The 22,737-nt window shown below is 37.8% G+C and overlaps 1 protein-coding gene across 5 annotated transcripts in view; it reads left to right on the top strand.

Moving 5' to 3' along the window:
- ADGRB3 (adhesion G protein-coupled receptor B3) overlaps positions 1-22,737 on the top strand; it is a 645,087-nt gene that overhangs the window by 598,951 nt on the left and 23,399 nt on the right. For 4 of the 5 annotated variants that reach the window (XM_070514627.1, XM_070514625.1, XM_014842251.3 and 1 more), the window contains 5 exons: positions 2,105-2,203; positions 2,523-2,694; positions 12,625-12,720; positions 14,162-14,201; positions 18,827-19,470. In XM_070514627.1, coding sequence (XP_070370728.1) covers positions 2,105-2,203; positions 2,523-2,694; positions 12,625-12,720; positions 14,162-14,201; positions 18,827-19,470 — 1,051 coding nt within the window. The remainder of the gene's footprint in view (positions 1-2,104; positions 2,204-2,522; positions 2,695-12,624; positions 12,721-14,161; positions 14,202-18,826; positions 19,471-22,737) is intronic. The other variant, XM_070514626.1, reaches the window with a different exon arrangement.

The raw sequence follows: 22,737 nt of genomic DNA, 5'->3' as shown, positions 1-22,737 counted from the left end.
ACATCTCAAACAGAATATTTTCATTTTCTCTCTATTTCTGCAATGGGACTTTCCTATCTCCTATTTTAAAATGCTTTATCTTATCTATCTGAAATTAAGGAGACCACCAGGATCTTGTGCAAATTTCATGAGATTCTTCCAAAGGAAGGGGGTCTATTTTTTTTTCAGAGAATTTTTTATAGTATTAACAATGAACCAACCAGGCAGAACTAGACAGAATAACCTGGAGAGAGCATGAAATGACGTGTGTTCTGCTCTGGTGCTCTGAGAGGATGTTGGTTACATCTGAACTTAAAGGAAATTCAGTTTTTTTAAAGTTGCTAGCACTTTTTGTTGTATAAATGCATAATTGCCCTTATAACAAAGAAACAACATTTTATTTTTCATTGCAGCAACTCAAGTTAGTATCTAGACTATGAATTCTTTTAATTATATTAATTTCCGTAGTGGTCATATGAACTAGGAAAAAGTATTACATCTCTTTGGTAACCCATATTTCATATTTAACAAGGTGGAAGAGACTCACGTGAATAGCTAGGGCAGTGGTGCTCATTCTGCTCGCTCATCAGGATAATCTATGGAGTTTTAAAAAATACAGATGCCTGGGTCCCATTACATTCGAGTCTTTGGGGTTGAGTATGTACATCTGATGTGCAGCCACAGTGGAGGGTACTGGTCTGAGTACTCTTTGAGAGTAGTTCCAAACACACTGGCACGCCCATTGAGGTGTTCATGAACCAAACTGGATAGACCGTTGGTTACTTTTTATTTTGAAAAGTTTGGTGATGTGGCTACTCCATACGTCCCGGGTTGAATCAGTAAAGTGAATGCTTTAGTATCATATTCCCCACCCCAACATCTAACTCTGAAAGTGTTGATTTTTCTCATAGGTCTACTGATTGATGTACTTACTTAATAGCTTTCAGGTTTATTTTCTCATCCAAGCACTATTTCCAAATGTATACGCTTTTTAAAAAAGAAACCAGACATTCTGAATTATGAGCTTCTTATGATTTTCTCTGTTGTGCCACTTTAATTACACATATGGTAATGCAACTCCACTATAATATTATTTTTTTAAAAAACCTACTGAGCAAATTTATATTTTAGACATAAAGACTACATGGGAATGGACAAAAGCAGTACACCACAATTATTTCAAGGTGTTTTGAATTTTGATTCAAGTAATTTCTTTCTGGTTTTTCCTAAAAAGATTGTGTTCTAATAAACCAGCCATTTTCAAAGGACTCTTTTCTAAAGCAAAATGTGTGTAAAGTTTTTCTATGCAGTATGACTTTGCTTTTATGATATAATAGATTGAATCTGAATAATTTGAATCTGAATGTACCTGCAAAATCCTCTGGACCAGAATGGACTGTTTAGATGCTATTAGGTTGGAGGCTATGGTGAAATTTCCAGAAAGAATAGCCTGAGCTTAATGATTATGTTAAATGTGTTTTATTAAAGCAGAAAACTATCACCCTTTTTATCAACTAATATTTCATCAAATTTCATCAACCCCTATATTCAGATCATTCTAAAATATAGAAAATCATTGATGCCCGAAGAAATTTTAAAGTATGAATATGTTAAGATAAAGGCTATATCTTCCACAAATGACTAAAGACCTAAAATATGTATCTTCTTATATTGGACTTCTGAGATGTGTGTTTACATTTCAGAAGTTTTAATTGATATTATGTACATTCTGCAAATGGCAATGAAAATCTTTGAAGCCAGGGGTCCTCACGTGTTTGGTTATGAGGGGTCTGAATAAAGGGTTTCACTGTATGTCTACACAAACGCATGCTTATGTTTTATTCAGTGTGTTGGGCAACTTTGATCTGTAGACACAAGGGCCATTTATGGTGTAAATGATGGAAATATGCTTCGCATGCAACAAAGGCCCATCTTATTACAAGGTAAATGTTACAAAAATAATGTGTAGTGTAAATGCACCTTTAAAACGACTTAGAATATTCATCTTTGATAAATATAATTTTTTTGCATGGAATCGTATTTAAAAGCTAACTTGCAGTAGCAACTTTGTTTTGTTGACAATTCAATATTTTGTTCTTTTTGTGGGTGTTCTGTTTGTTTGCAGTCAGATGAGCGAGCCTCATGGCGGTTTGACGCTCAAATGTGCCAAGTGTGGAGTAGTCTCAACAACAGCTTTGTCAGCCACCACCGCCAGTAACGCCATGTTAGTCCCGATCGTTTACATCCTCTCGTTTCAGATCTCTTACCGTGCATGTGAGAAAATGCTCTGATGGAAAAAAAATAATTTGCTCCTATTAGAGCTAAGAGCATACTTAACTATTTATAATTGGCAACTGCCTTTATAAGTATTGTGGGATTGTCTATAAAAATATAAATAAAACTATCAACTATTGTCTGCTTTGTGGTTTCCAAGTTAATGGCCTTGGTGCCACAGACCAGAATGCTTTGTTGAACGGGGGTTTGGTTGTCGCCAGGAGCGTGACATGTGGCTGCGTGATGTTGCTCTCTCTGTCTCTGGACAGGGCGTCTCTGTGGAGTTCCTGCGTGGTGTTGCCCCTTCTGGCTCTGACGTGGATGTCTGCGGTTCTGGCAATGACAGACAAACGCTCCATATTGTTTCAAATACTCTTTGCTGTATTTGATTCCTTGCAAGGCTTCGTGATAGTTATGGTCCACTGCATTCTTCGGAGAGAGGTGAGAAATATAATTCTTGGGACAGAGAGGAATGATGGTTAGCAGAGTATTTTGCTTCTTGGCAAATATGACCTTTTATTTTAATATCTTGATGTTGAGATTAAAGCTGGTCTCCTCTAAAGACAATCGTTTGGGAGTCAAAGCTTTGGGAGGCATCAAGGCAAGTTCAGGAGGGCTCCTTGGACTCTGAAAGTGATGATGAAAACAGATGGGACTGTGCAAGGGAAAACGCAGCCACGGGGGCCAAGACCCATGGAGAGCACATTCAAGGAAGGCTATGATGGAGTCACAGGAGTGGATAACTCCGGTAGAGAAGCTGGTGGGTAAGAGGGTAGGGTCTAGTTCATAAACATAAATCAAGGACATGTCTTAAACCCATTCCCTAATAACTTGTGTGTCTACACACAGCATATCTCCATTCCTCAGGCTTAACTAATTTCGTTTTAGACAGGAAATGTTGAAGATTAATGAACAGTTCTTTTGTGTCTATACTGAATTGTGGTTAAGATTACTAAAGATGAATGAGTTTGATATGGATGTTTATGCTCAGAAAATACAAAATAATGTACACAGGGGAGCATGATAGTCAGTAATTTTCCCCAAGAACTGTAGATCTAAAATCATAGCGTTTCTCCAGATTGTAGTTGAGGTTGATTGTCAGCAGAGAGGGGAAAAAAGGAGTCATCCTTCATGAGTCGAGCCACTAACCTCCACCAGATCCATCCAGAACTGTGATAGATTTCAGACTTGAGCTGTTTAGGGATAAAATGTTGTTTTCCAACTGGTACAAAAATTATTCTGCATGCTTGCAAGCAGTCACACAGTATTTACAAGGTTTATGAGTCATTTTAGCATTTACTCTGGGGATGGTGGTGACTAAAACACACAATGACACAGTGCCATGCTAGTAATTTTGAGAAAACAGTCTACGCTGTCATTTCGCATGATCTAGCTTGTTTGAGAACTTTATTATGATGTGCACATTGCAAAATGACATGTGCAAAATGACACGTGCATATGTGTACACACCGCAGAGTTTTCACAGTGATGTGTGACGATAACCAAAGATTTTTACCTGATTTACCAGATGGAGAGAACAATATTTCTGAGCTACTTTAGAATGATACAGATGTCAGCAATAAACCCACATGTGTATTCTAAGAACATTATATGATGAAAACAAAAGAAGAGTAACTTCACATTGCAAGAGGGGGCGGTTATTTTATCATTTTAAAAATCTGATTTAGCTCACAGTGGCCAAGCCTTACTGTTCCCTCATGACAAATTTCTACCTAGAATATCAGCATTAAGAATCTCCCAGGTATCAAATACTTTATAGACCAAAGGTAAGTAAAAATTAACAGGAAATTGAATAATTTAGGGCTATGTTTTTTTGCAAGTATAACTATTTTGTGGTTCTTCTGCATTAATATTATCTCTAAGATGCTTATGTAACAAAATTGTTCTAAGTGAGTAGACACATGATACATTTTTGACTGATGATTAAGGATGAACAGGTATGGGTTTTAAGCAAGATGCATGACATAACTGCATGCAATTTTCAGAATATATTAATTCTGTAGGTGTTAGAGAGAAGAACAGTGTCCCATCTCGAAACAAGCATCTCTTTTTCTTGAGAAATAGGCTCTCTAGATAGCCTTAGGCTATGACCAAATTATTCAGGTTTTAAAGTGACAGATATTTTGATGGCTAATTATCAAATTTTGCTGCTTACATGAAGAAAAATGTTTGACACAAAAAGTCATTTCCATCATAACTTTTCCATACTTGCTGATTGGACTAATAACTGTCAAAAGCATGATTTGAGAGTAATTAAATCAAGTCATATATTAAAATGCTTCTGCTGAATTAGGTATCGGTAAATATAAGTTTTCTATACAATTGGGGAATAAAAATATGGATATTGGCCTTGTTCTTGTTGCATTTTCAATGATTAGTTCAAATTGAATAATTTTATAGCTGATATAATTAATAGCAGAGTGCCGTAAGTCTCTTTTATTCCAACACTGAAATGAAAAATAGCATATCCAATATTTCACATTGACTCTTAAAAATACCCTGTAACATTGCTATAAATACACAGGGCAGATTTTGGTTATAGAGTGAGTATCTTTCAGAATTCCGCAGAAAAGGTTGTCACTGAAAAACCAAAAGAACCTTGTTTAAAGTGGTTTTGCAAATCCCCATGGCCATGTCCTAAGGAGGCCTCACTGGGTTTACAGAAATTCTTTTTGACTTCGTAAGTGTATATTGCCTGACCCTAGCAATGGGCTTATCTTATATTACCTGTAGTCATGCTATCCTGACATTAACTACAGTCCAAGAGAATAGAAGCATCTTTCTGTATCCTCAGTGTCTCCTGCGAACAACATTCCATAAAATGTACCAATGCAAATGGACTGGATAGCTACCTATAAAGTATGGGGTAGTGACTCAGATCTGTTACTGTACTTCATAATCCCATAGGAGACCTTGGAATACAATTTTATCTTTACTGCTTTTTTCACTTTAAAATATTTTCTTCACAATAATCCAAGATAATTCATATGGATTTTTCTTTCTTAAAAATGCATAAGTAACGTAAAAAGTATTTCCTTTAATTTAGAGAGAGACTGGATACAGACATAAATATTTCTGTTTCTATGTATTTTTGATGCACACTAACATAACTTGGTTGCTCTCAGTCTTTAACGGTTGTTCCAGTGTGAATTTGAGAGACTTTACCTGTGTTCACTTTGCAGTCTTCCTGTGAAGGGGGTGGGTGTCCACAGGGCAGGAGGAGAGCCTTGCAGCTTCAGGAGAAAAGAAATGAAATACTATAGCTGTGGCATTTTAAATGGGATGTGTATGGGGCTTAGTTTATTTTAAAAGTGGCTTTGCTTTTACTGGATCCAATTTTAAAATCAAAATCATTTCAGGTCAGGAGGGAAGGGAGAAATGATCATTGTTACCATCAACTCAATTATATTCCACTTTTAAAATAAGCAGATTGATTATTTGCCTAACAATTTGTTGTGACCTCCGGAGCTGACATCTTAATATTTAAATTTCATAAAATTTGTATTCTTAAAAATACAGTTCCTTCTTCTGGGGCACCTTTTTCTTTTGAATCTCTTTCATATACGCCTCTGACAAAAGAGAAAACAAAAAGAGGGAATAAGAAAAAAAAATTACACCATCTGATTTATCACAACACATTACTTTCAGCAACAAAATCTAGATCTTGGAAGCTAATAAGTATAATACCTAATAAGACAGAATCTAATAGAATACATATAGATGCTTCTTTCATTTATCCATCATTTATCGATTAGAATTCATTTGCATTAAGCGCATAACGACATCTACTATTTACTATTCTCCACATTGCTATGGAAATTCAAACTATACAAGTTCTGAAACCTTGGAAATAGTTGCTGTTGCTAGGAAACCGCTTTCTTGGTGCTGCACATTTCTTCTCATCTCTCCTGTCGCTGGCTGTGCCTGGCTCTAAGACAATCTTACAGCTTGATGTCAGAGGGGGAAAAATAACAAGACTGAGATACAAATAAGCTACAACAAAACCCTTTCACTAAATGGAAGGAAAAAACGAAAATGCTTAAATGGATAATTTTGTTGTATCAGCAGGTGAGGATCCTGAGGCTGTTCTGTAGTGACAATAACAGGGCCGAGCTCCTCTTCTCTCTCCCGCCAGCTCGGGCAGGAGGGCCAGGCTGCACCAGATGAGGTCCCAGAATCTTCATCCAAACCCGTGCAGGGAGTTTGTAGCAAAATGCTTAAAATAAACATGAACAGCTTTTCCTTTCTTTTTTTCTCCCACTCCCCTCCACCTTTTTTTCTTTTTTTGCCAATTTCCCATTTCGTTTTAATATTTCCATAAAGAATACAGATAAACAAAATGCTTTATAAGCTCAGGAGACTGAATATATAAAAGAGACACGCATCCTTACCTGTCTAATCTGAAACCAATACTCTCCCCAAATAAACCATTTTTAAAAATAAATCAAGCCAGTAGTGGTGAAATAACTAGACGGCAATGTAAAAAGAGGTCATATGGCATAAAATATAGTTCAGATGGAAAGTTCTGTGGATCTCCACGCTTGGCTATCTACAGGGAAGTTGGGTGTGACTCCTTGCTATGAAAGGGTGCATCTGTGCCCTCCCTTAAGGCAGGGCTGGAACTTCAGCTGGTCTTCGAAGATAACGGAGTGGGTGATAGAGGACTTCAGAACTTAACGGGTTTCTGAGGGAAAAATGAGGTTGGATGATTGAGGAAGTGAAGGTTTCAAGTAGACGAAGATGGAGAGAGGCCACTGGGCATGTGATTTCCATGGAACGGGGCCTATAGTGAATAGTAGAAAGTAGAGTCTACCCTGGGACCACCTGGGGCACCTGGAGGCGTAAATGTGCAGTGATGTGATCCTGGACACTAGAATGGTTTTTTTTTTTAATGGCTATAACTGTAGCACCAAGAAAAAGAAAATACTGATGACATTTGAGGACACAGTACTGATTAAATGATGTTTTAGAGCTTTCTCATTGGGGTGTTCAGTGGCCACGGTAAGAAGCCACTGTGAATGGTGTCATGAGTAAAGTTCAATAGATTTTAGAGTTAGTGAATGGCCCGGGGTGGGAGGGCCGCGATGCTGATCCTAGCATCTTTAGCTTGCTCAAGAAGGACAAGGATTTAAGGGACAGGGGGTAAGTTGCTAAGAGCTTTATTTTTGTTAGGCTGAATTGAAGGTTCAAAAAGAAATAAATTTAAAGATGTTTTGTTTTTAATAAAATAGGAAGATGTGTTTCTGAAAATGGGAGAATGGCTAAAGATACGGCAATAAAGCTGTATCAGAACAGAGAGTAAGGAGCACAGAGCTGCCTTTAAGCAGGAATGTGGACATGGCACAAGCAAGGATGTTATGCTTATGTTCCTATATACTTTTTCCCTGAAATCACCAGCCTCTCTTCACCCAATGGTCACCCCATTTCTTATGTGGGGGAATGTAAGTCCTACCTCTCCATCCAGATTAGGCTTTCCTGACTTGAGTCTAATTGCAATTATATCACAAATATTTGCATCAGTCTTATTCGGCACATGTGGTTCTCCAAGTCCGTGCAGAGGCTTAGGAGCTTATCAAGAGCATGAAATCAGATGAGTAAGATGGCATCAGTGGACACACTGAGACACACGGAGTTCATGGCAGAGATTGGCAAACTCTGGCGTGTCTGCCAGGTAGCATCCAAACTTTACCCAGTAGCACCTGTTACCCAGAATTCCTCTGAGTACCCGCCAAAAGGACAAGCAAATTCCTTCCTTCTCCTTCCAAACCCCCAGGGTCCCCCCTTGCAACACTGTTAAACTGGTGACAGGAAGTTGAATATGTCTGGAATAAAGGTTTAAAATAAGTAGAAGAAGTAAGAGGTCATGAATTAAGTTTTTATTTTCTACCTCGAGTAGATGGCGTGAGGCTAAACTGAAGATTCCTCTGTGAAGGCACAGGTGGCCGTGTCTGGCATATAACCTCCCTCTCCTTCTTTCTCATGTGCGGGCTGAAGAAATGCTGTTACATTGTTTCAGATCATATATGTTAGGGAAGCTTATGGGACCCCCAAAACTGATACAAAAAAAGTTAAAAGCTACAACAATTTGAGATTAGGTGATAGATCCCTTAGGCGTTAGAGAATTCCGATAGAAAGTTATTAGGACTAAAATTCGGGACTGAAGTCCATATTTTTCTTTAATGTATAGCAAATGGCAGAATATTTTTATTTCCTTTGCTATCAGAGAAATCGGGTAATATTTAAATAATGTGAAGTCATCCATGTTGCTTATGTCAACTGTCATAGCATACATGGCATTGAGAACAATCTTACTCGTTCATTTAATGAAATAATATGAAATTTAATGTGATTAAAAAGACCTAAGTCATTTGTTCAAATAGGAATCAAACACAATAGTAGACATTAGGTTCAGAAAAACAAAACAAAACGCACATGAGAAACTCTCCTCCCCTCCAGCTTAGAATCTGAAATAATTTCAAGAATGTAACTTTATTTCCTCTCGGCTTAAAGTGATCCTCCGGAATAGGAAGTCCAGAAAAATAACTGCAGGCGAAACTACCTTCTGAAAAGATGAAGATTTGGGGTCTGAGCTGCTCAGTAGCTAGAAAGAGAGCCCATTTCAAACAGCACGGTCCCTTCCCGCGAGGTTTCTCACGCTGCCAACCCTTGCTCCGTGCTCTTCCCCAGCAATCTCCAAATATGGCACGGACCTTCTGGGGACGCTTCCAGCTGCCTGCAGAGCGAGGACCCACCCAGAAGCCAGCTCTGGGCTCGCTGCTGCCGAGCGAACCGAACCGCTCTCCCCACAGGGGAGAACAGGAGCGAGACACAGCCTGCAAACCACTTTGAACTCATGTGGCAGACAGGAATCCAGCCACAATAAAAGGCGGACATCTCTTTGAGGAATTTTTGGACCAGTCCCCAGCGGGAGGGAGTCAGGACAACTTGGGTGGTGCCGGTTGGTTGGATAATTTTAGAAAACACCCTTGATTGCTTACTCTTGTCATCTCACCTTATTTTGGAAGATGTTTCTTGCCATTCTTTTTTCATTTCACAGCATGACATCAGACTCCCTTAAAGTCCCCTAAAGATTCCAAGGCCATTTACATATCCTCAGACTTTTTAACACTCTCTCTGGCTGTCAATTAAGATGAAAGACCTATGACAGAGCATTATAAAGGGAGGAAATTTTGAAGTCTAGATTTTAACTGTGGAATAATTTATGTTAAATACTGAATTATTCTAGACAGTTTTATTTAAAAATTGTGTTTACTGGTCTTACATAAGTTTAAAAAATGATAGTATTGCAAGAACTCAGTTATAATGATTTTAATATCTAAATATAAATTTTAAATTGTTACCTGAAATAAGTGATTTGTTTTCCACAAATAGTAAGTCAGCTTAAAGAGCTTAAGTAATAAATATGTGAATCTTCTAACAATTATTTTTCTTCAATCTTAATCACAAGGCAAGAAAGACACCAAGACTGTTCTTGCCCAGCATTGTAAATGTCACTGTTGGCACAGAAGATTTTAATTTCAAGATGAGATAGCCAGATCTAGATTGTCTTTTGTTTGTTTGTTATATTTCATGCTTCTCCTTGTCTGGCATTAAGGTCCTTGTAGACTTCCTCTTTTAAAAATTCCAGTTGATCTCCATCAGTCTGATTCACAATGATTCACTGAAGATAGAAGTCTTGCTGCTCACCTGATAGAAATGCCGATTCATTATCAAAATGTTTCCAAACAGGGGCAGATGCGATTTCCAGAGACCGTCTTGCCTGAAACACCCTTTTCCATGACAAGGAATATGCAGTGTGAAATCCAGTGTCATTCTCCCCTGACAGTGTTGGACAAATATTTAACGCTAATTCATCTAGATTACCTGAAAGCATTTTTAAGATTTTTTAAAAACTCAGACAGAGCATTTGGAGCTAAGTGGAATTTCTCCTGCAAATCTTCCTGAATTAGGAATAACAGAGGCACTACAAGTGTCAGAGAATCTAACACTTAAAAGATGGCATTTCTGAGACCATTAAAATGACCTTGAATTTACCGGAGAATTTTTGTACTTTTCTGCTATTTGTTCTGAAAAGCATTGCCTGATTAATGACGCTGACATCATTCTCCCGTGTAGAAATGCCTTTAATCCACTGTCGTATTTGGGGGTTTGATAGTTTAAGGTATCGACTTTGTGTGTGTGTGTTATGAAAAAGAGTTAGCTTTCTTTTATATCTCCTTCAAGGGATCAGATAGTGGATTTTTAAGAGAAACTTACAAAAGTTGCTTTTCCATATTTCATTGTCAGACAAAAATATTCTTGACAGCTACACTCTGAAGGTCTGAAAATAGAGAGTGGTTGGCGAGGACCAGTTAAATTAATGTTTGGTATTACCAAGTGCCACCTTTCATATTTTATATACGCTAGTATTTAGAAATAGATTTGAAAAATATCTTGAAGTGACAAGCTCCTGGAAGGCAACATTTCTAACATATTATTTATCTTCCCTTTATAAATTGTGCTTCTTTAACAATTGTCTTGGGGCACAAACAGAAATTAGCATGTACCTATTTTTCTGACGTTAGTTCTTAGGATGTTTTTCTAAAAACAGGTAGACTTTCTTAGTGGTTTCCCCCAATGCAGCTTTCTGTGAGACAGAAACAGTGATCGTCTGGCAAACACTAGACTCATTACCAATTTTTGATTATTAATATGTCATTTTATGGCCCACAGCTATGACTTCTTAATCTAAAAAGGAGGAGCATGAAAGCATTTGCTTCTGAAGAATCTGACTTGGTGCACGTCGTGTCTTGCCAGGGAGGAGCTGGATGCCTTAGTTCTAAATGTTTCCTCAGTTGTTCAGGAAAAGATGATCAGACTAGCTTTCACTGAGCCTGTACTTTTACTGACGTGTTTGAAGGAGGAAATGAGAAATTACCTGGCTTGGTTATATCACGCAACTCCTCATTCTTGTCTTCCAGGAAACCCCAGATTTAGAAATATTAGAATTAGAGAATGGAAGACAGATCAGAGAGCCCTGAGTCCATCCCCACTCCCTTAATTCACAGCTGTAGGAGTCGCTTCACCGGGATTGGACCCTCAGGTGGAGAAATAGAGGCGGACGGAGGTCTCAGCATTGAGCTGGTTGCCAGTTGCCTGGTGGTGGCTAAAGCCCATGTCAGTTTCCAAATCTTGCCATTTTGGAAGGAGGCTGCTGATGACTTGTGAAATGGATGAGAGGAGCCGAGAACAACTGCATAGGCTGTTTTTTTTCTGGCCAACACATATACCGCAAGTGTCTCACAACACAGCAGTAACCAGATATTTTATTCCAGTGCTTTTCAAAGGTGAAGATCTTGTGTTTACCTCGGTCATTGCTACAGTGGTGGTTTGGTAAAGGAGGCAAGAGCTTTGTCTATTAGCCCAGTAAAACAGGTGATAATAAGCAACAAGGGAAATACCAATAATGTGAAGGCAGAAAAACAAAATATTAGTAAAATGATCTTGCCATTGACTGAGATAAGCTACTTGTGACAGTGTCTGTCAACAACTTTTTAGGAGCCCAATGAGCCATAGGAAGTGGATGGGATGTACTGATGCTCAATATGAGCAGAATAACTATAGACAGATTTCTGTGTTTGCTATTTGTCTATTCGTGTTTATTCACTTGTTTAATAAAGGATTTAAGGTTCTTCAGATTTCCTTGTGATATGTTTGTTCTTTACTCGGAATCCAGTTGTGAAGGATATTAAGGAAGTTTGGCTTTGCTAAGTGACCTTTTATTTCTTTTCTTCCAAAGACAATCAACCAGAAACAGAGCCATTTTTTAAAATTTTTGTTTCATTGTGTTTTATTTTTACATCAGGGCACACGGTACTGGAAGGGAGACAAGAAACAGTCTCCCCAATGTTTTGCCTTACACGAGACGTCAAAGGAAAGTCCCAGATCAATCGTAGTTGAACGATCATTGAATCATCTCATCTTTCACAATGTTTAAAGCTGTTATGAAGATTATCCCATACCAAATAGTAAATCCACTCTGAAAGACACACTTATTGTTTGTAACAGTGGAAATAAATCTGCCCTCTGGCGAGAGTTATTGGTGTGGGCCAGGCATAAGCATTTTGATAGCTGAGGAATTCCTGGCACTTCCCTCTATGGATTATGGCAAGTGATAAAATTCCCTGGCCTACAGCAAAGTCCAGGTACACCAGTTTGTGTATTAAGAAGTAAACAAAATGGCTATTAGATCATCAAAACAAGGGTAATTTGTCTGTTGATTGCCAAGATAGACAGTATCTAGTCATTACCAAGAGAGAAGAAAATTAATGTTTGTCATTTTTTTCGCAGGTTCAGGATGCGTTTAGATGTCGATTGAGAAACTGTCAGGACCCAATCAATGCTGATTCTTCAAGTTCTTTCCCTAATGGGCATGCTCAAATTATGGTGAGCTTTTATTTTCCCTTTGGGTTTGGATAAAGTCATGATTTCTCAAGGGTGTAAACAAATATTCTTGTTAGTAACATAGTATCAACGTTCTGTTTTGGGTGACTTGACTTTAGTTCGTTAGCAGGCTTAGAACTCTGGTACCAGATAACTATTCTGTCAAGATTGCTTTAGGAGTCCGGGATCTGTTAGTGGCCCCCTGGTGTGTTGAGTGTGGGGCTGCTCTGCAACACCCGAGAATGTGCTCATCCTTGCACAGAATTAGCAAGAACAATTTGTCCATGGGATCATGTTTGTTCACAGATCAGAACACTATGGACCTGCACTTCGAGTCTTAAAGCCAGTGGTTCCCAGCCTTGGTTGGACATTAGGATCATCAGAGGAGCCATACTCCAGACTAATGAAATCAGCATCTCTGGGGTGGGACCCAGGCATTGATGGTTCCAATGTGCAGCCTAAGATGAGAACATGGCCCTAAGCATAGGGGTAGCCAGGCTTCTGGTGGAAGTTCAGTTATTGCACGTGAGCTCTGACTGTCATTGGGACTAAGGGGTATTTTACATATAACCACTTTGATATATTTTAGAAATGGGATAAGAGTGGAACTATGTCATGAAAATCAGGGCTTAAATAGAGATTCTTTTTACAATATATTTTATTTATTGTTTTTGGATTAGGCAACATAAAAACAGTCTAAAGGATATATTAGTAATTAAGACCTGAAAGGAATAATTAACTCTTTATTCAAAACAAATAGATAAATACCAATATGTTGAATTCAAAATATTGATTAAGAGAGGCTAATTTAATTTTACCATTTAAAAAAATAAACTAATTTGTTTAAAATAAAAGTTTGGGGAAAATATGAAGATGGAACTAAACTCTAGCAGGTTCTAGGCCAGATTAGTACTGTTTAATCTTCAATTTTAATTCCTAAACCTGAAAGCCTTTTGTCACGTTTGAGTGAAAATGGATCATTAGAAGAGCCTGGTTTGACAGTGAGGGTTTGACTAAACCATATTATAAGATATTACATTACAAACAATATATTCAAAGTGCAAGCTTGAAAATATAAGCAAAAAAGACACTTATTTATCTTCATAATAATGAGCATGCTAATCTTTTTATTATGGTTTAAGAAATTGCCTTAAAATTCTGTCCTTTTATACATGGTGTTAATCTACTGGCTGAAGGTGACAAAGGGGTATTGTATTGCCTTATTAAAATTGTATGCCATTTCCATTAATTTTATTCAACATTTGGTCTCTAGGAAATGCTCTTGAGAACAATTTGATTATTCCTTGAGAAACTTCCTTTGCACAAGACAATACCCTGGCACTGCCTAGTCAGATATCTGTAAACTTCAGGTAGTCTGGTTAGTGAAAGTCACTTGAGGTCTTCATTAAACGATGATTCTATGCCTTATTATTTCTTGTTACAGACAGACTTTGAAAAGGATGTAGATATTGCTTGTCGATCAGGTAAGAATATTTGAATTTTGAAACTATAATCATTAGAGATATTAAATCGTTTTTATGGGTTTTGATTTTAAAGAAAATGCCATGGTTTTCCACATCACATATTCATGTAGATGAATAAATAAAATCTTTCAAATGGAAGCATTGTAATAGCTGAATGTGGAGAGAGGGAGGGAATGAGAGAGAGAGAATGAATGAGGAATGAGACAACCTAAAAATGGTTCATTGGGAACACCATGGCAGCCAAAGAGCATTGACTTGAGACCTAAGCCTTCCATCCCACCGATTACTGGTTCCACCGATTACTAGTTGTCAGGTGTAAGGCAGTCAACTTAGCCTTTCTGTGCCTCAGTTTCATCATTTATGGAATATGGGTTGTTGTAAGGATGATATACCATTTGTGTGTGTGTGTGTGTGTGTGTGTATATCACAGCTGCTGTTGTTGTTGTTACACTTTTAGAGGGGACCAGGAGAACCCAGGCGGTACATCCTGCCTTAGAGTCCAGGAGCGGATCGCAGCGTCCCTGATGGTTGTCCTCCAGCCTGTGGCTGAATCTCACCAAAAGCAGATGACTCAAGAGTTTTAAAGGAATCTATATGTTTCATTTTTTGAATAATTCCAGTTGTTGAAAATGTTCCTTTATACTGGGACAAAATAGACCTTATTTCACCTTTTATTCATTGGCTTTAGCGCTGCCTTCTAGAATTAGGGTGGATATCTACTTTATCTAAATATCCAAATATTTGAAAGCAAATATTATTTAGCCCCATTCGAGTCTTTCCTCCAGACTCGACAAACCATGCTTCCTTGTCCATTCCTCATAGCATTCTCCCAGGCAGGCATGGTGTGCCATGTAGCCTCCAATTTGTCAATAATTTTAAATTATGATGTCCAAATGTATACAAACTTATCCAGCATTTATTTATCACAGTTGGCTCTTTCCTTATATAAATGCTGTCTACATCTCCATCTGATCTCATAGCCACTGGTACGATACTACAGTCAACTTGTTGTCGTCTAAAATCCCTAACATTTTATAGTATCTGTCAGGGCTCTCCCAGTCTGCGATTATGGGACGGTTCTAGGTTCTTTTTCCTTGAACAAAAATCTGGCCTTTGCATTTATATTTATTTACTATTATCCTACCAGTTTCAGATTAGGATTCTATCCATTTGGAACTGTTTGGCCATTGAAAGTTTGATAAGAATACCTTCTAAGTCTTCACCCAAACTGTCAATAAAGGAGTTAAATGGAATGAGACTGAGTTTGGAACCCTGCTCTGTGCAGAAGGGCCCCCACCCCATGCAGACTCCCTTTAAGTGTAGTTTTAAGATTCAACTCATAACCGTTAAACATCTATGCAGAGTCTGAGATTGCAGAGTTGTCATAATCACAAGAATATGAGAGAGTAATCTCACATTCTCATTCCTGAATTCAGTCAGAGTATGCCACATCGAGTGTGGTCCTACAGAGCACTACAGTCACTGTCGTGACGTGACAACCCACAGCGGACCTGCAGAGGGCGGGTATTAGGAACCACCCTGTCCTGTTTAATGTCTAACAAATTATTGCTAAGGCACATCTTACTAATGTTTGTTTCCAAAGCCTACCATTTCCCTCTTTGGAAAATTGGTAAAATATTTTCCCTTGCTCATGCACTTTCCATCATTTCTCAAAGACCACTTGCCATGGTGCCAGGTTCTACCTCTGCGTTCCAAGGTGGAATCTGATGTGTTTGGGTGCAGAAGCCTGAATTTATTTAAAACAATTAGGTGTTCATTTAATTCCCATTTTTTTAATCTTCCGTTTAGTTTCCTTTCAGCCTTGTTTGTTGTGCTCTTTACGGTTCTCCCTGATGGAGAAGCAAAACAGAAGCAGACAGTCTTGTATTTTCTTTAACGGCTGTTGACATTAAACCAGTGCTTGTCAAAGTGTGGTCTCCAGACCGGCGTGTTAGTATCACCTGGAACTGTTAGAGATTCAGACTTTCAGGGCCCACCCCAGACTGCTGTGGGAGCGGGTGCAGTAGTCAGTGTTTGCACACGCCATCCAGGTAATTGTGATGCAGGCTGAAGCTGGAGGTCTGCAGTATGACACCGTGCTCCCCAGCCTCTGGTCGCTCCCCTTCAGTATCCATCTCGTTCTCTTTTGTTAAATGACCCATTTTTTCCCAGACTTCACTGCATTCTGGGATTTAGTATTCCTAATACAGGCCAAGAATGTTGTTTTATTAGAAAAAAAATGTTTCATGTTTCTGTTTTCTGGCTGTGCCCTTTAAGCTGAATTCATCAGGAGCTTGCCTCTGATTTTTTTCTAGAGATTTCTGTCCACGTTGAGGTATATTCAATTTTAAAGTGTCATTTCATGGACTTTGAATAATCTTTCTCTAAGTTTGGTTGAAATTCACTTTCCCACAGGGAGGAGTGTATGTCTGATTATGCCAAATATTCAGATGCTTTTTGTTTTGTTTTTGTTTGCATTTCCCCTTTCACAACTTGATTAATTTCTCTCGAAAGTCCCATGACTTCAACATCACGTTTGTATGTGTAGGTGGTGTGGATTTGTTTGTGTTGGATATTCAAGCTTTGGATATCCATTTTAAGCAAGTCTAAGAGGCAGAGACATCTCTTGTATAGAGTAGATATTACTTCATAAGAAGAATTATCTTTCCCCAAATATTTAAGATATACAAATTTTCAGTAAAGAAGGCTGTATCATTTGACAAAAATGTGCTGAGTATATCTATAAATCACATGACACTTACGCAAAACTAAATGTATCCTACAAATGCAGATTATGAAATCAACATTCAGTACCAAGATTTTCTTTATAGTTTACGATATACTCATAAAAGTATAAAATTATTTATTTGTCCTTAGTGCAATATGATAGGTTCCCATAACTAGTCTTTGAATTGTGCTGCTATATAAATTTTGGATTAATTTTTGTATAAAGTTAAGGATTAAAAATATTCTTCCCTGAATTTGGGGATATTTTTTAGGTTTTTTGTTTAGAATCACTAAATCCATTAATTTAACTTACTTTGTCCCTTAATGTTTTCATCTAAATTGTTCCTGGAAACCATAATTCATTACCTATCTATTATTTTAAAAGGTTTGGAAATAACTTTTTAAAAACTGAATCATTCTACTTTTTTATATAATAGTTAGATACAAAAAGTCACAACCAAATTACGGATTAATGAAAAATATGTAGATGTAGATTTAACATGATTTTTGGTATCTAAAATAAAGAGACCTAATACATTAATTAAATTCAGTATCTCTGAAGATAAAAGATACTACATGAATGATGCTCGTTTTAAAATAATTTTGAAGGCTTCTCTTCTCTGTAATAGGGAAAGACGTTCAGAATCTTCAATTTTTTAACCTGTGTTTAATGCATAATAATTATGATGCTATTTGAAAATTGGATAATAATGGGTAAATTCAACATAGCTGAAATTTTTCGCGAGAAGGCAATAAACCAAGTGTTTTGTAGTTTTCTGTGCCTAGTGGAATTTCGCCTGCTGGTCACTCTGCTTTGTAGACAGAGCAGCAGTAGGTGCCCATGTTGACTAACTTGCACTCAGTGCTGTTCTCTGTGCTTTCAATACCAAAACTACCAAGACTGTTTCTTCAGAATTTCATTCTCTCCTGCCTCAAAACCGACAGTTGTTCACAACTAAGCATGCTTTGAGTCATTCTTTCTCTATCACCCATAAAATATGGCTTTGTTCTCATATAGAGGAAAAAAAAGAAACAACAAATGTATTTCAATGAAGAATTCTGATCTTTCATTGGTTTGCTTGGTTTGGTTTGGTTTATGCTTTCATTTTGTCTCCTCTCTTACTACAAGTTATTAGGCATCTTTAATTTTTCTAAGTCATTATTTTTCAGGCTTAAAATAGAAGGGAGGTTTCAGATGGCCAGACTTTTTTTCTGCTTAACGTCAGTTGGCAATTTTAATACCCCCTCAAGGGCATTTGAGCATATGGATTGATCTTGAAAAAAAATTCCTTTCTTTTCCTACGTGGAACTGAAGATAATAAACACTTTTGAACCCTGTATCTACCTTGACCATATGGACGTCATAGATAAATGCTCATTAACTCTCAACATGCATAATTTTTGGAGATATTTCTGATGCAGTAGGATGAAACTCTCATTAATTACCTCTTTCAAAAAGTATTTTAATGAAAAGAACTTGTAACATACTTAAGGGGAAAAGCGTTTAAGAAAACATCAACTTTATGTGAATATGTCCATAATTCTTAAAACTCTTTACAGTAAGTTGATGGATAAAACTTCTCTTGTAATATGCCTTTCCCCTGAAAAGGTATGCAGAGTTATTTAAGGATAGGGCATGAGATTTTTGAAAGTCCATTAATCAACTTTCATATATGTTTTAGCTGTGGGCTCCGTGAGATCAATGAGAGCATATCAGAATCAATAAAGAGTGATTGAGTAATCTGGACCACGTACAAACAAATAGATATGTAATTTTTCAAAATATTATTTTTTTGTTATTTTAAGGAATTTGTTTAGCAGAGAGACAACAGAATATAATAATGAAAAGTAAAAACGTATTAACTTTCTTTTATGAATTTTTGTATTCTAATTCACAGTTCTTCATAAGGATATTGGTCCTTGCCGAGCAGCAACAATAACAGGAACACTCTCTAGGATTTCTCTGAATGATGATGAAGAAGAAAAGGGAACTAACCCTGAAGGGCTCAGCTATTCAACATTACCTGGAAACGTCATTTCCAAAGTCATCATCCAGCAACCCACAGGTCTGCACATGCCCATGAGTATGAATGAGCTGGGCAATCAATGTTTGAAAAAAGAGAACAGTGAATTGCGGAGAACTGTGTACTTATGTACAGATGACAACTTGAGAGGGGCTGATATGGACATAGTCCATCCTCAAGAAAGAATGATGGAAAGTGACTATATTGTGATGCCCAGAAGTTCTGTAAATACCCAGCCATCAATGAAAGAGGAAAGCAAAATGAATATTGGCATGGAAACCTTGCCACATGAAAGGCTATTGCACTACAAAGTGAACCCTGAATTCAACATGAATCCCCCTGTAATGGACCAGTTCAATATGAACTTAGATCAGCATCTGGCACCCCAGGAGCATATGCAGAATTTGCCCTTTGAGCCTCGCACCGCTGTGAAGAATTTCATGGCCTCTGAGCTGGATGATAATGCAGGACTATCAAGAAGTGAAACTGGATCAACGATATCAATGAGTTCATTAGAGGTAAGCAATAGAATAAACCTTCCCTTGAAATTTGAAATATATATACGAATAGATTGATTCACGTGACACTGGATTGAGGGGGAAGAGTCACGCTAGCTTTTGCAGTTATGTGTCATACAAGAATTTTTGGCAGGTTAGGATTAAGATTCTGGACATAGGTTTTGCCAGTAGCACATAAGAATCCCCTTTCTCAAGGTCATGTTTTTAAAAAGGAGCCGTCTATATTTAAAAAGATAATTGTCTTTTTATAATAATAATTCTGTCATAATGGCAACCAAGTGAGCATTCATAAAGAACAAAACAGAAGATGCTCCTGATGTTTCTCAGGTACCAGAGGTTCTTGTGGTGGTTACAGTAGTTTCTGGATGGCATTACAAACTTAACCCAAGCTCTAGGTTTTCTACATCCTACATCCTGAGGGCAGCTGTTAGAAATAACAAAGTCGGAATATTTCTATGGGTTCTACCATTACACTGATTATAAACTCTATTATTACATTATATCAATATCTTTCAGAGTAAATGTTTTCTCTTAGCTTTTACAAAATGATGACCACTAAAATTTTTGGTCTTAAACTGTGAATTCTCAGGAGGGGTGTAAACTGAGCAGGTTAAGAATCAGGACTCTGAGGCTTTTGTAAGAGAGCAAACTCCTCTCAGCTTCTTTTCTACCCATAAATTGAAGGAGAGGGTAGTCAACAGCTATCAATATCATTCATATTGCATCACAAGTAACCAAGCAAGATCTAAGGAGTATAATGTCTTATTTTCTATTGACATACATGTTACTATTTTGTATGTTATTTTACTTTGAAATTTTGCTGTAAGCCCACTGCAGATATATTGCATATGTTTAGTATACAATGCAATACTTGTATTCTTTATATGTATTGGTAATTGTTTTAGTATAATAGATTATTTCATAAGACACTATTTAGAGAAAGACACTATAATTGGTTGCATACCCTTTCCATCAGAAGTATGCTAATAATCGTATGTTCTAGTGTCCAGAAGTGCCCGGAGGCATTGTCCCTCTCTTCTCCCCACAAAGTCATGTCTTCCACTAGGTCAAAATGAAGAGAGATCCTGAGAGGTTAGATTACCTTGGTGAGTGCTGTAATTTTGAGATTTTTCCAACTGGATCGAGGAAATTCTAGAACAAAATGGGAATGTTGATGGGATCCACAATAAATTCCTAAATTCTAGATCAATCTTAAACAGAAGAGGGTTTCTGAGGAGAATCATTCCTCAGGACCAAAGGGACAGAGTCAATGAGGCCAAGTTCACTCCAGAGTGGCTGGAGCTTCCTCCACACAAAAGCATTCCATCCTTCTGAATTAGCAGCATAGCCGTGTTTCTTTTCTTCTAACTTGCACATCCCAGAGATAGCAGGTCCTCCACAATAGAGACCACATAAGCACAAACTATATGATGTTTATGCAAAATTGCAAAGGTTTGTAGGACATTCAGTGAATGTACATGTAATAATATAACATGATAAGTTATCATAATTCTGAGGCACTACTGGAAAACTCGTAGTGACTGTATGGAGTCTTCTGAATAGAATGGCTCTTTCAAATGTGCTAAAGTAGTTAGAATGGAATTGCGTTAAAATATTTTGCCTGTTATAAAAATGCTTTACGTACAAAGCCTAGAAACCTTTCTGGGTGTGATATTGCACAGGCTGTGTGTGCTCGAACAATGGACTGCATTTCCAAGTGCTGCTTTGTTCAATTTGCAATTTTTCCAAATCTCCGTATCCTTATTATTAACTATAAGCATCATATATAACTGTCATTCAGCCAAAAGATCTGCATTTAAATGACTGAGAGATCACAAGGCTTACATCTTGAAAAGGAAGAAAATTCAGGATTCAGAATGAAAATTCAGTTCCTCATTTTCATTCTTTAAAAAGAGTTTAATAGTAATTGCTTAGGGTGACCATTTTAGGAGACATCTGAAAGAGAATATATAGATGTGGAAATGAATAATAAAAATTAGCATTTATATAGCATCTTTCATTAGCAGATTCTCAAATCACCTTAAAAACATGAATTAATTAATCTTCACAACACCTCCGTACAATGGATAAGTTGTTATAATCCTCGAAGTAAAGTCATTTGTTCAAGGTTACAGAGCAAGTGCTTAGCAAAGCTAGGAATAGAATCTTTCTGTCCTGAGCACTAGTGTCTAAAAGAGGCAGTAATGTGCCTGAACATTAGCATGAGAGTAATTTACAGTTGATTTAACCCTTGACAGACACTTGGTCTTATGGTGAATAGAGACATGAAATGGATGAAGTCTAGGTGTATACAACTAGCAGATTTTGAAGATAGGACTGTGGCCCATGAAGATAAACTCAGTGGCATGGCTTTCTTTCTGAGCAGCATGGTGCACTGTCAGGTAGAGCTGTCAGCTCTGGTAGACTGGACCTGCTGGGTCAACCACTGGGGGAGATGATATTCTGACAGCAGACACAACTGGAGCATCTACACAGAGTGGGGGTCAGCAGTAGCCAGGACGTGTCCTGAGTCTTAGAAGACAATGTGAAGATGAAAGTGAGTGAACATGTGGGTGCCATGAGGCTGGAGCCGTAGAACCATCGGAGCCTTCTGCTCTCTGAGTGAGAAGGGAGTTTACAGCCGCTGTGACCAGGCAGCAGAGGATGGCCAGGTGCTCAGGATCCTTCCAAGGATGCAAGCAAAGATGTTCATGTTGGTGCAGGAAGTTGGCTCTGCTCCAGAGAGAGGAGTGGGTGTCCACACAGTGCTCAAAGGGAGTGGGGAGGGAGAAAGCAAAGACGGTGAAAGCTGTTAGCTTTTCTGTAGCAGAGAATGCAGTTCTCGGGAGGAGGCGAGCAGGCGAGGAAAAGCAAGACTTGAAGGAGAAAAAAAGAAAGCCCAAGAGTGGGTGAGTGGGTGGTAGTATTTATTCAAATAAACAGAAGGCAACAAAGAAAAAGGGAGGTTCCCCAGCCCGGAGGGCAGTGCTGGCAGAAAAGGCTCCAACCTCCAGGAGAGTTTGTTCAGTTCACCCCCAAGTTCTGAGTGTAAAAAGTTTAATAAATGCATGAAGTTTCCTGGCATTAAAGCACACCCAGATTTTCTCCCTGCCTAATCCTACCTTGTTTCTTCCTTTCTGTTATCTCCCATCTTCCAAACTGTATCCATTCCCAGAATGGACTTGTTAAGCAATTCTGAAGATTTTAGATTTCCACAATTATGGAGTAATTGCAGTATTAATCTGATAGAATTTCTCACAATGGCTC

Source organism: Equus asinus, chromosome 8, assembly GCF_041296235.1.
Source record: "Equus asinus isolate D_3611 breed Donkey chromosome 8, EquAss-T2T_v2, whole genome shotgun sequence".
Classification (NCBI taxonomy): domain Eukaryota; kingdom Metazoa; phylum Chordata; class Mammalia; order Perissodactyla; family Equidae; genus Equus; species Equus asinus.
This window is presented reverse-complemented; position numbering and strand designations above follow the sequence as displayed.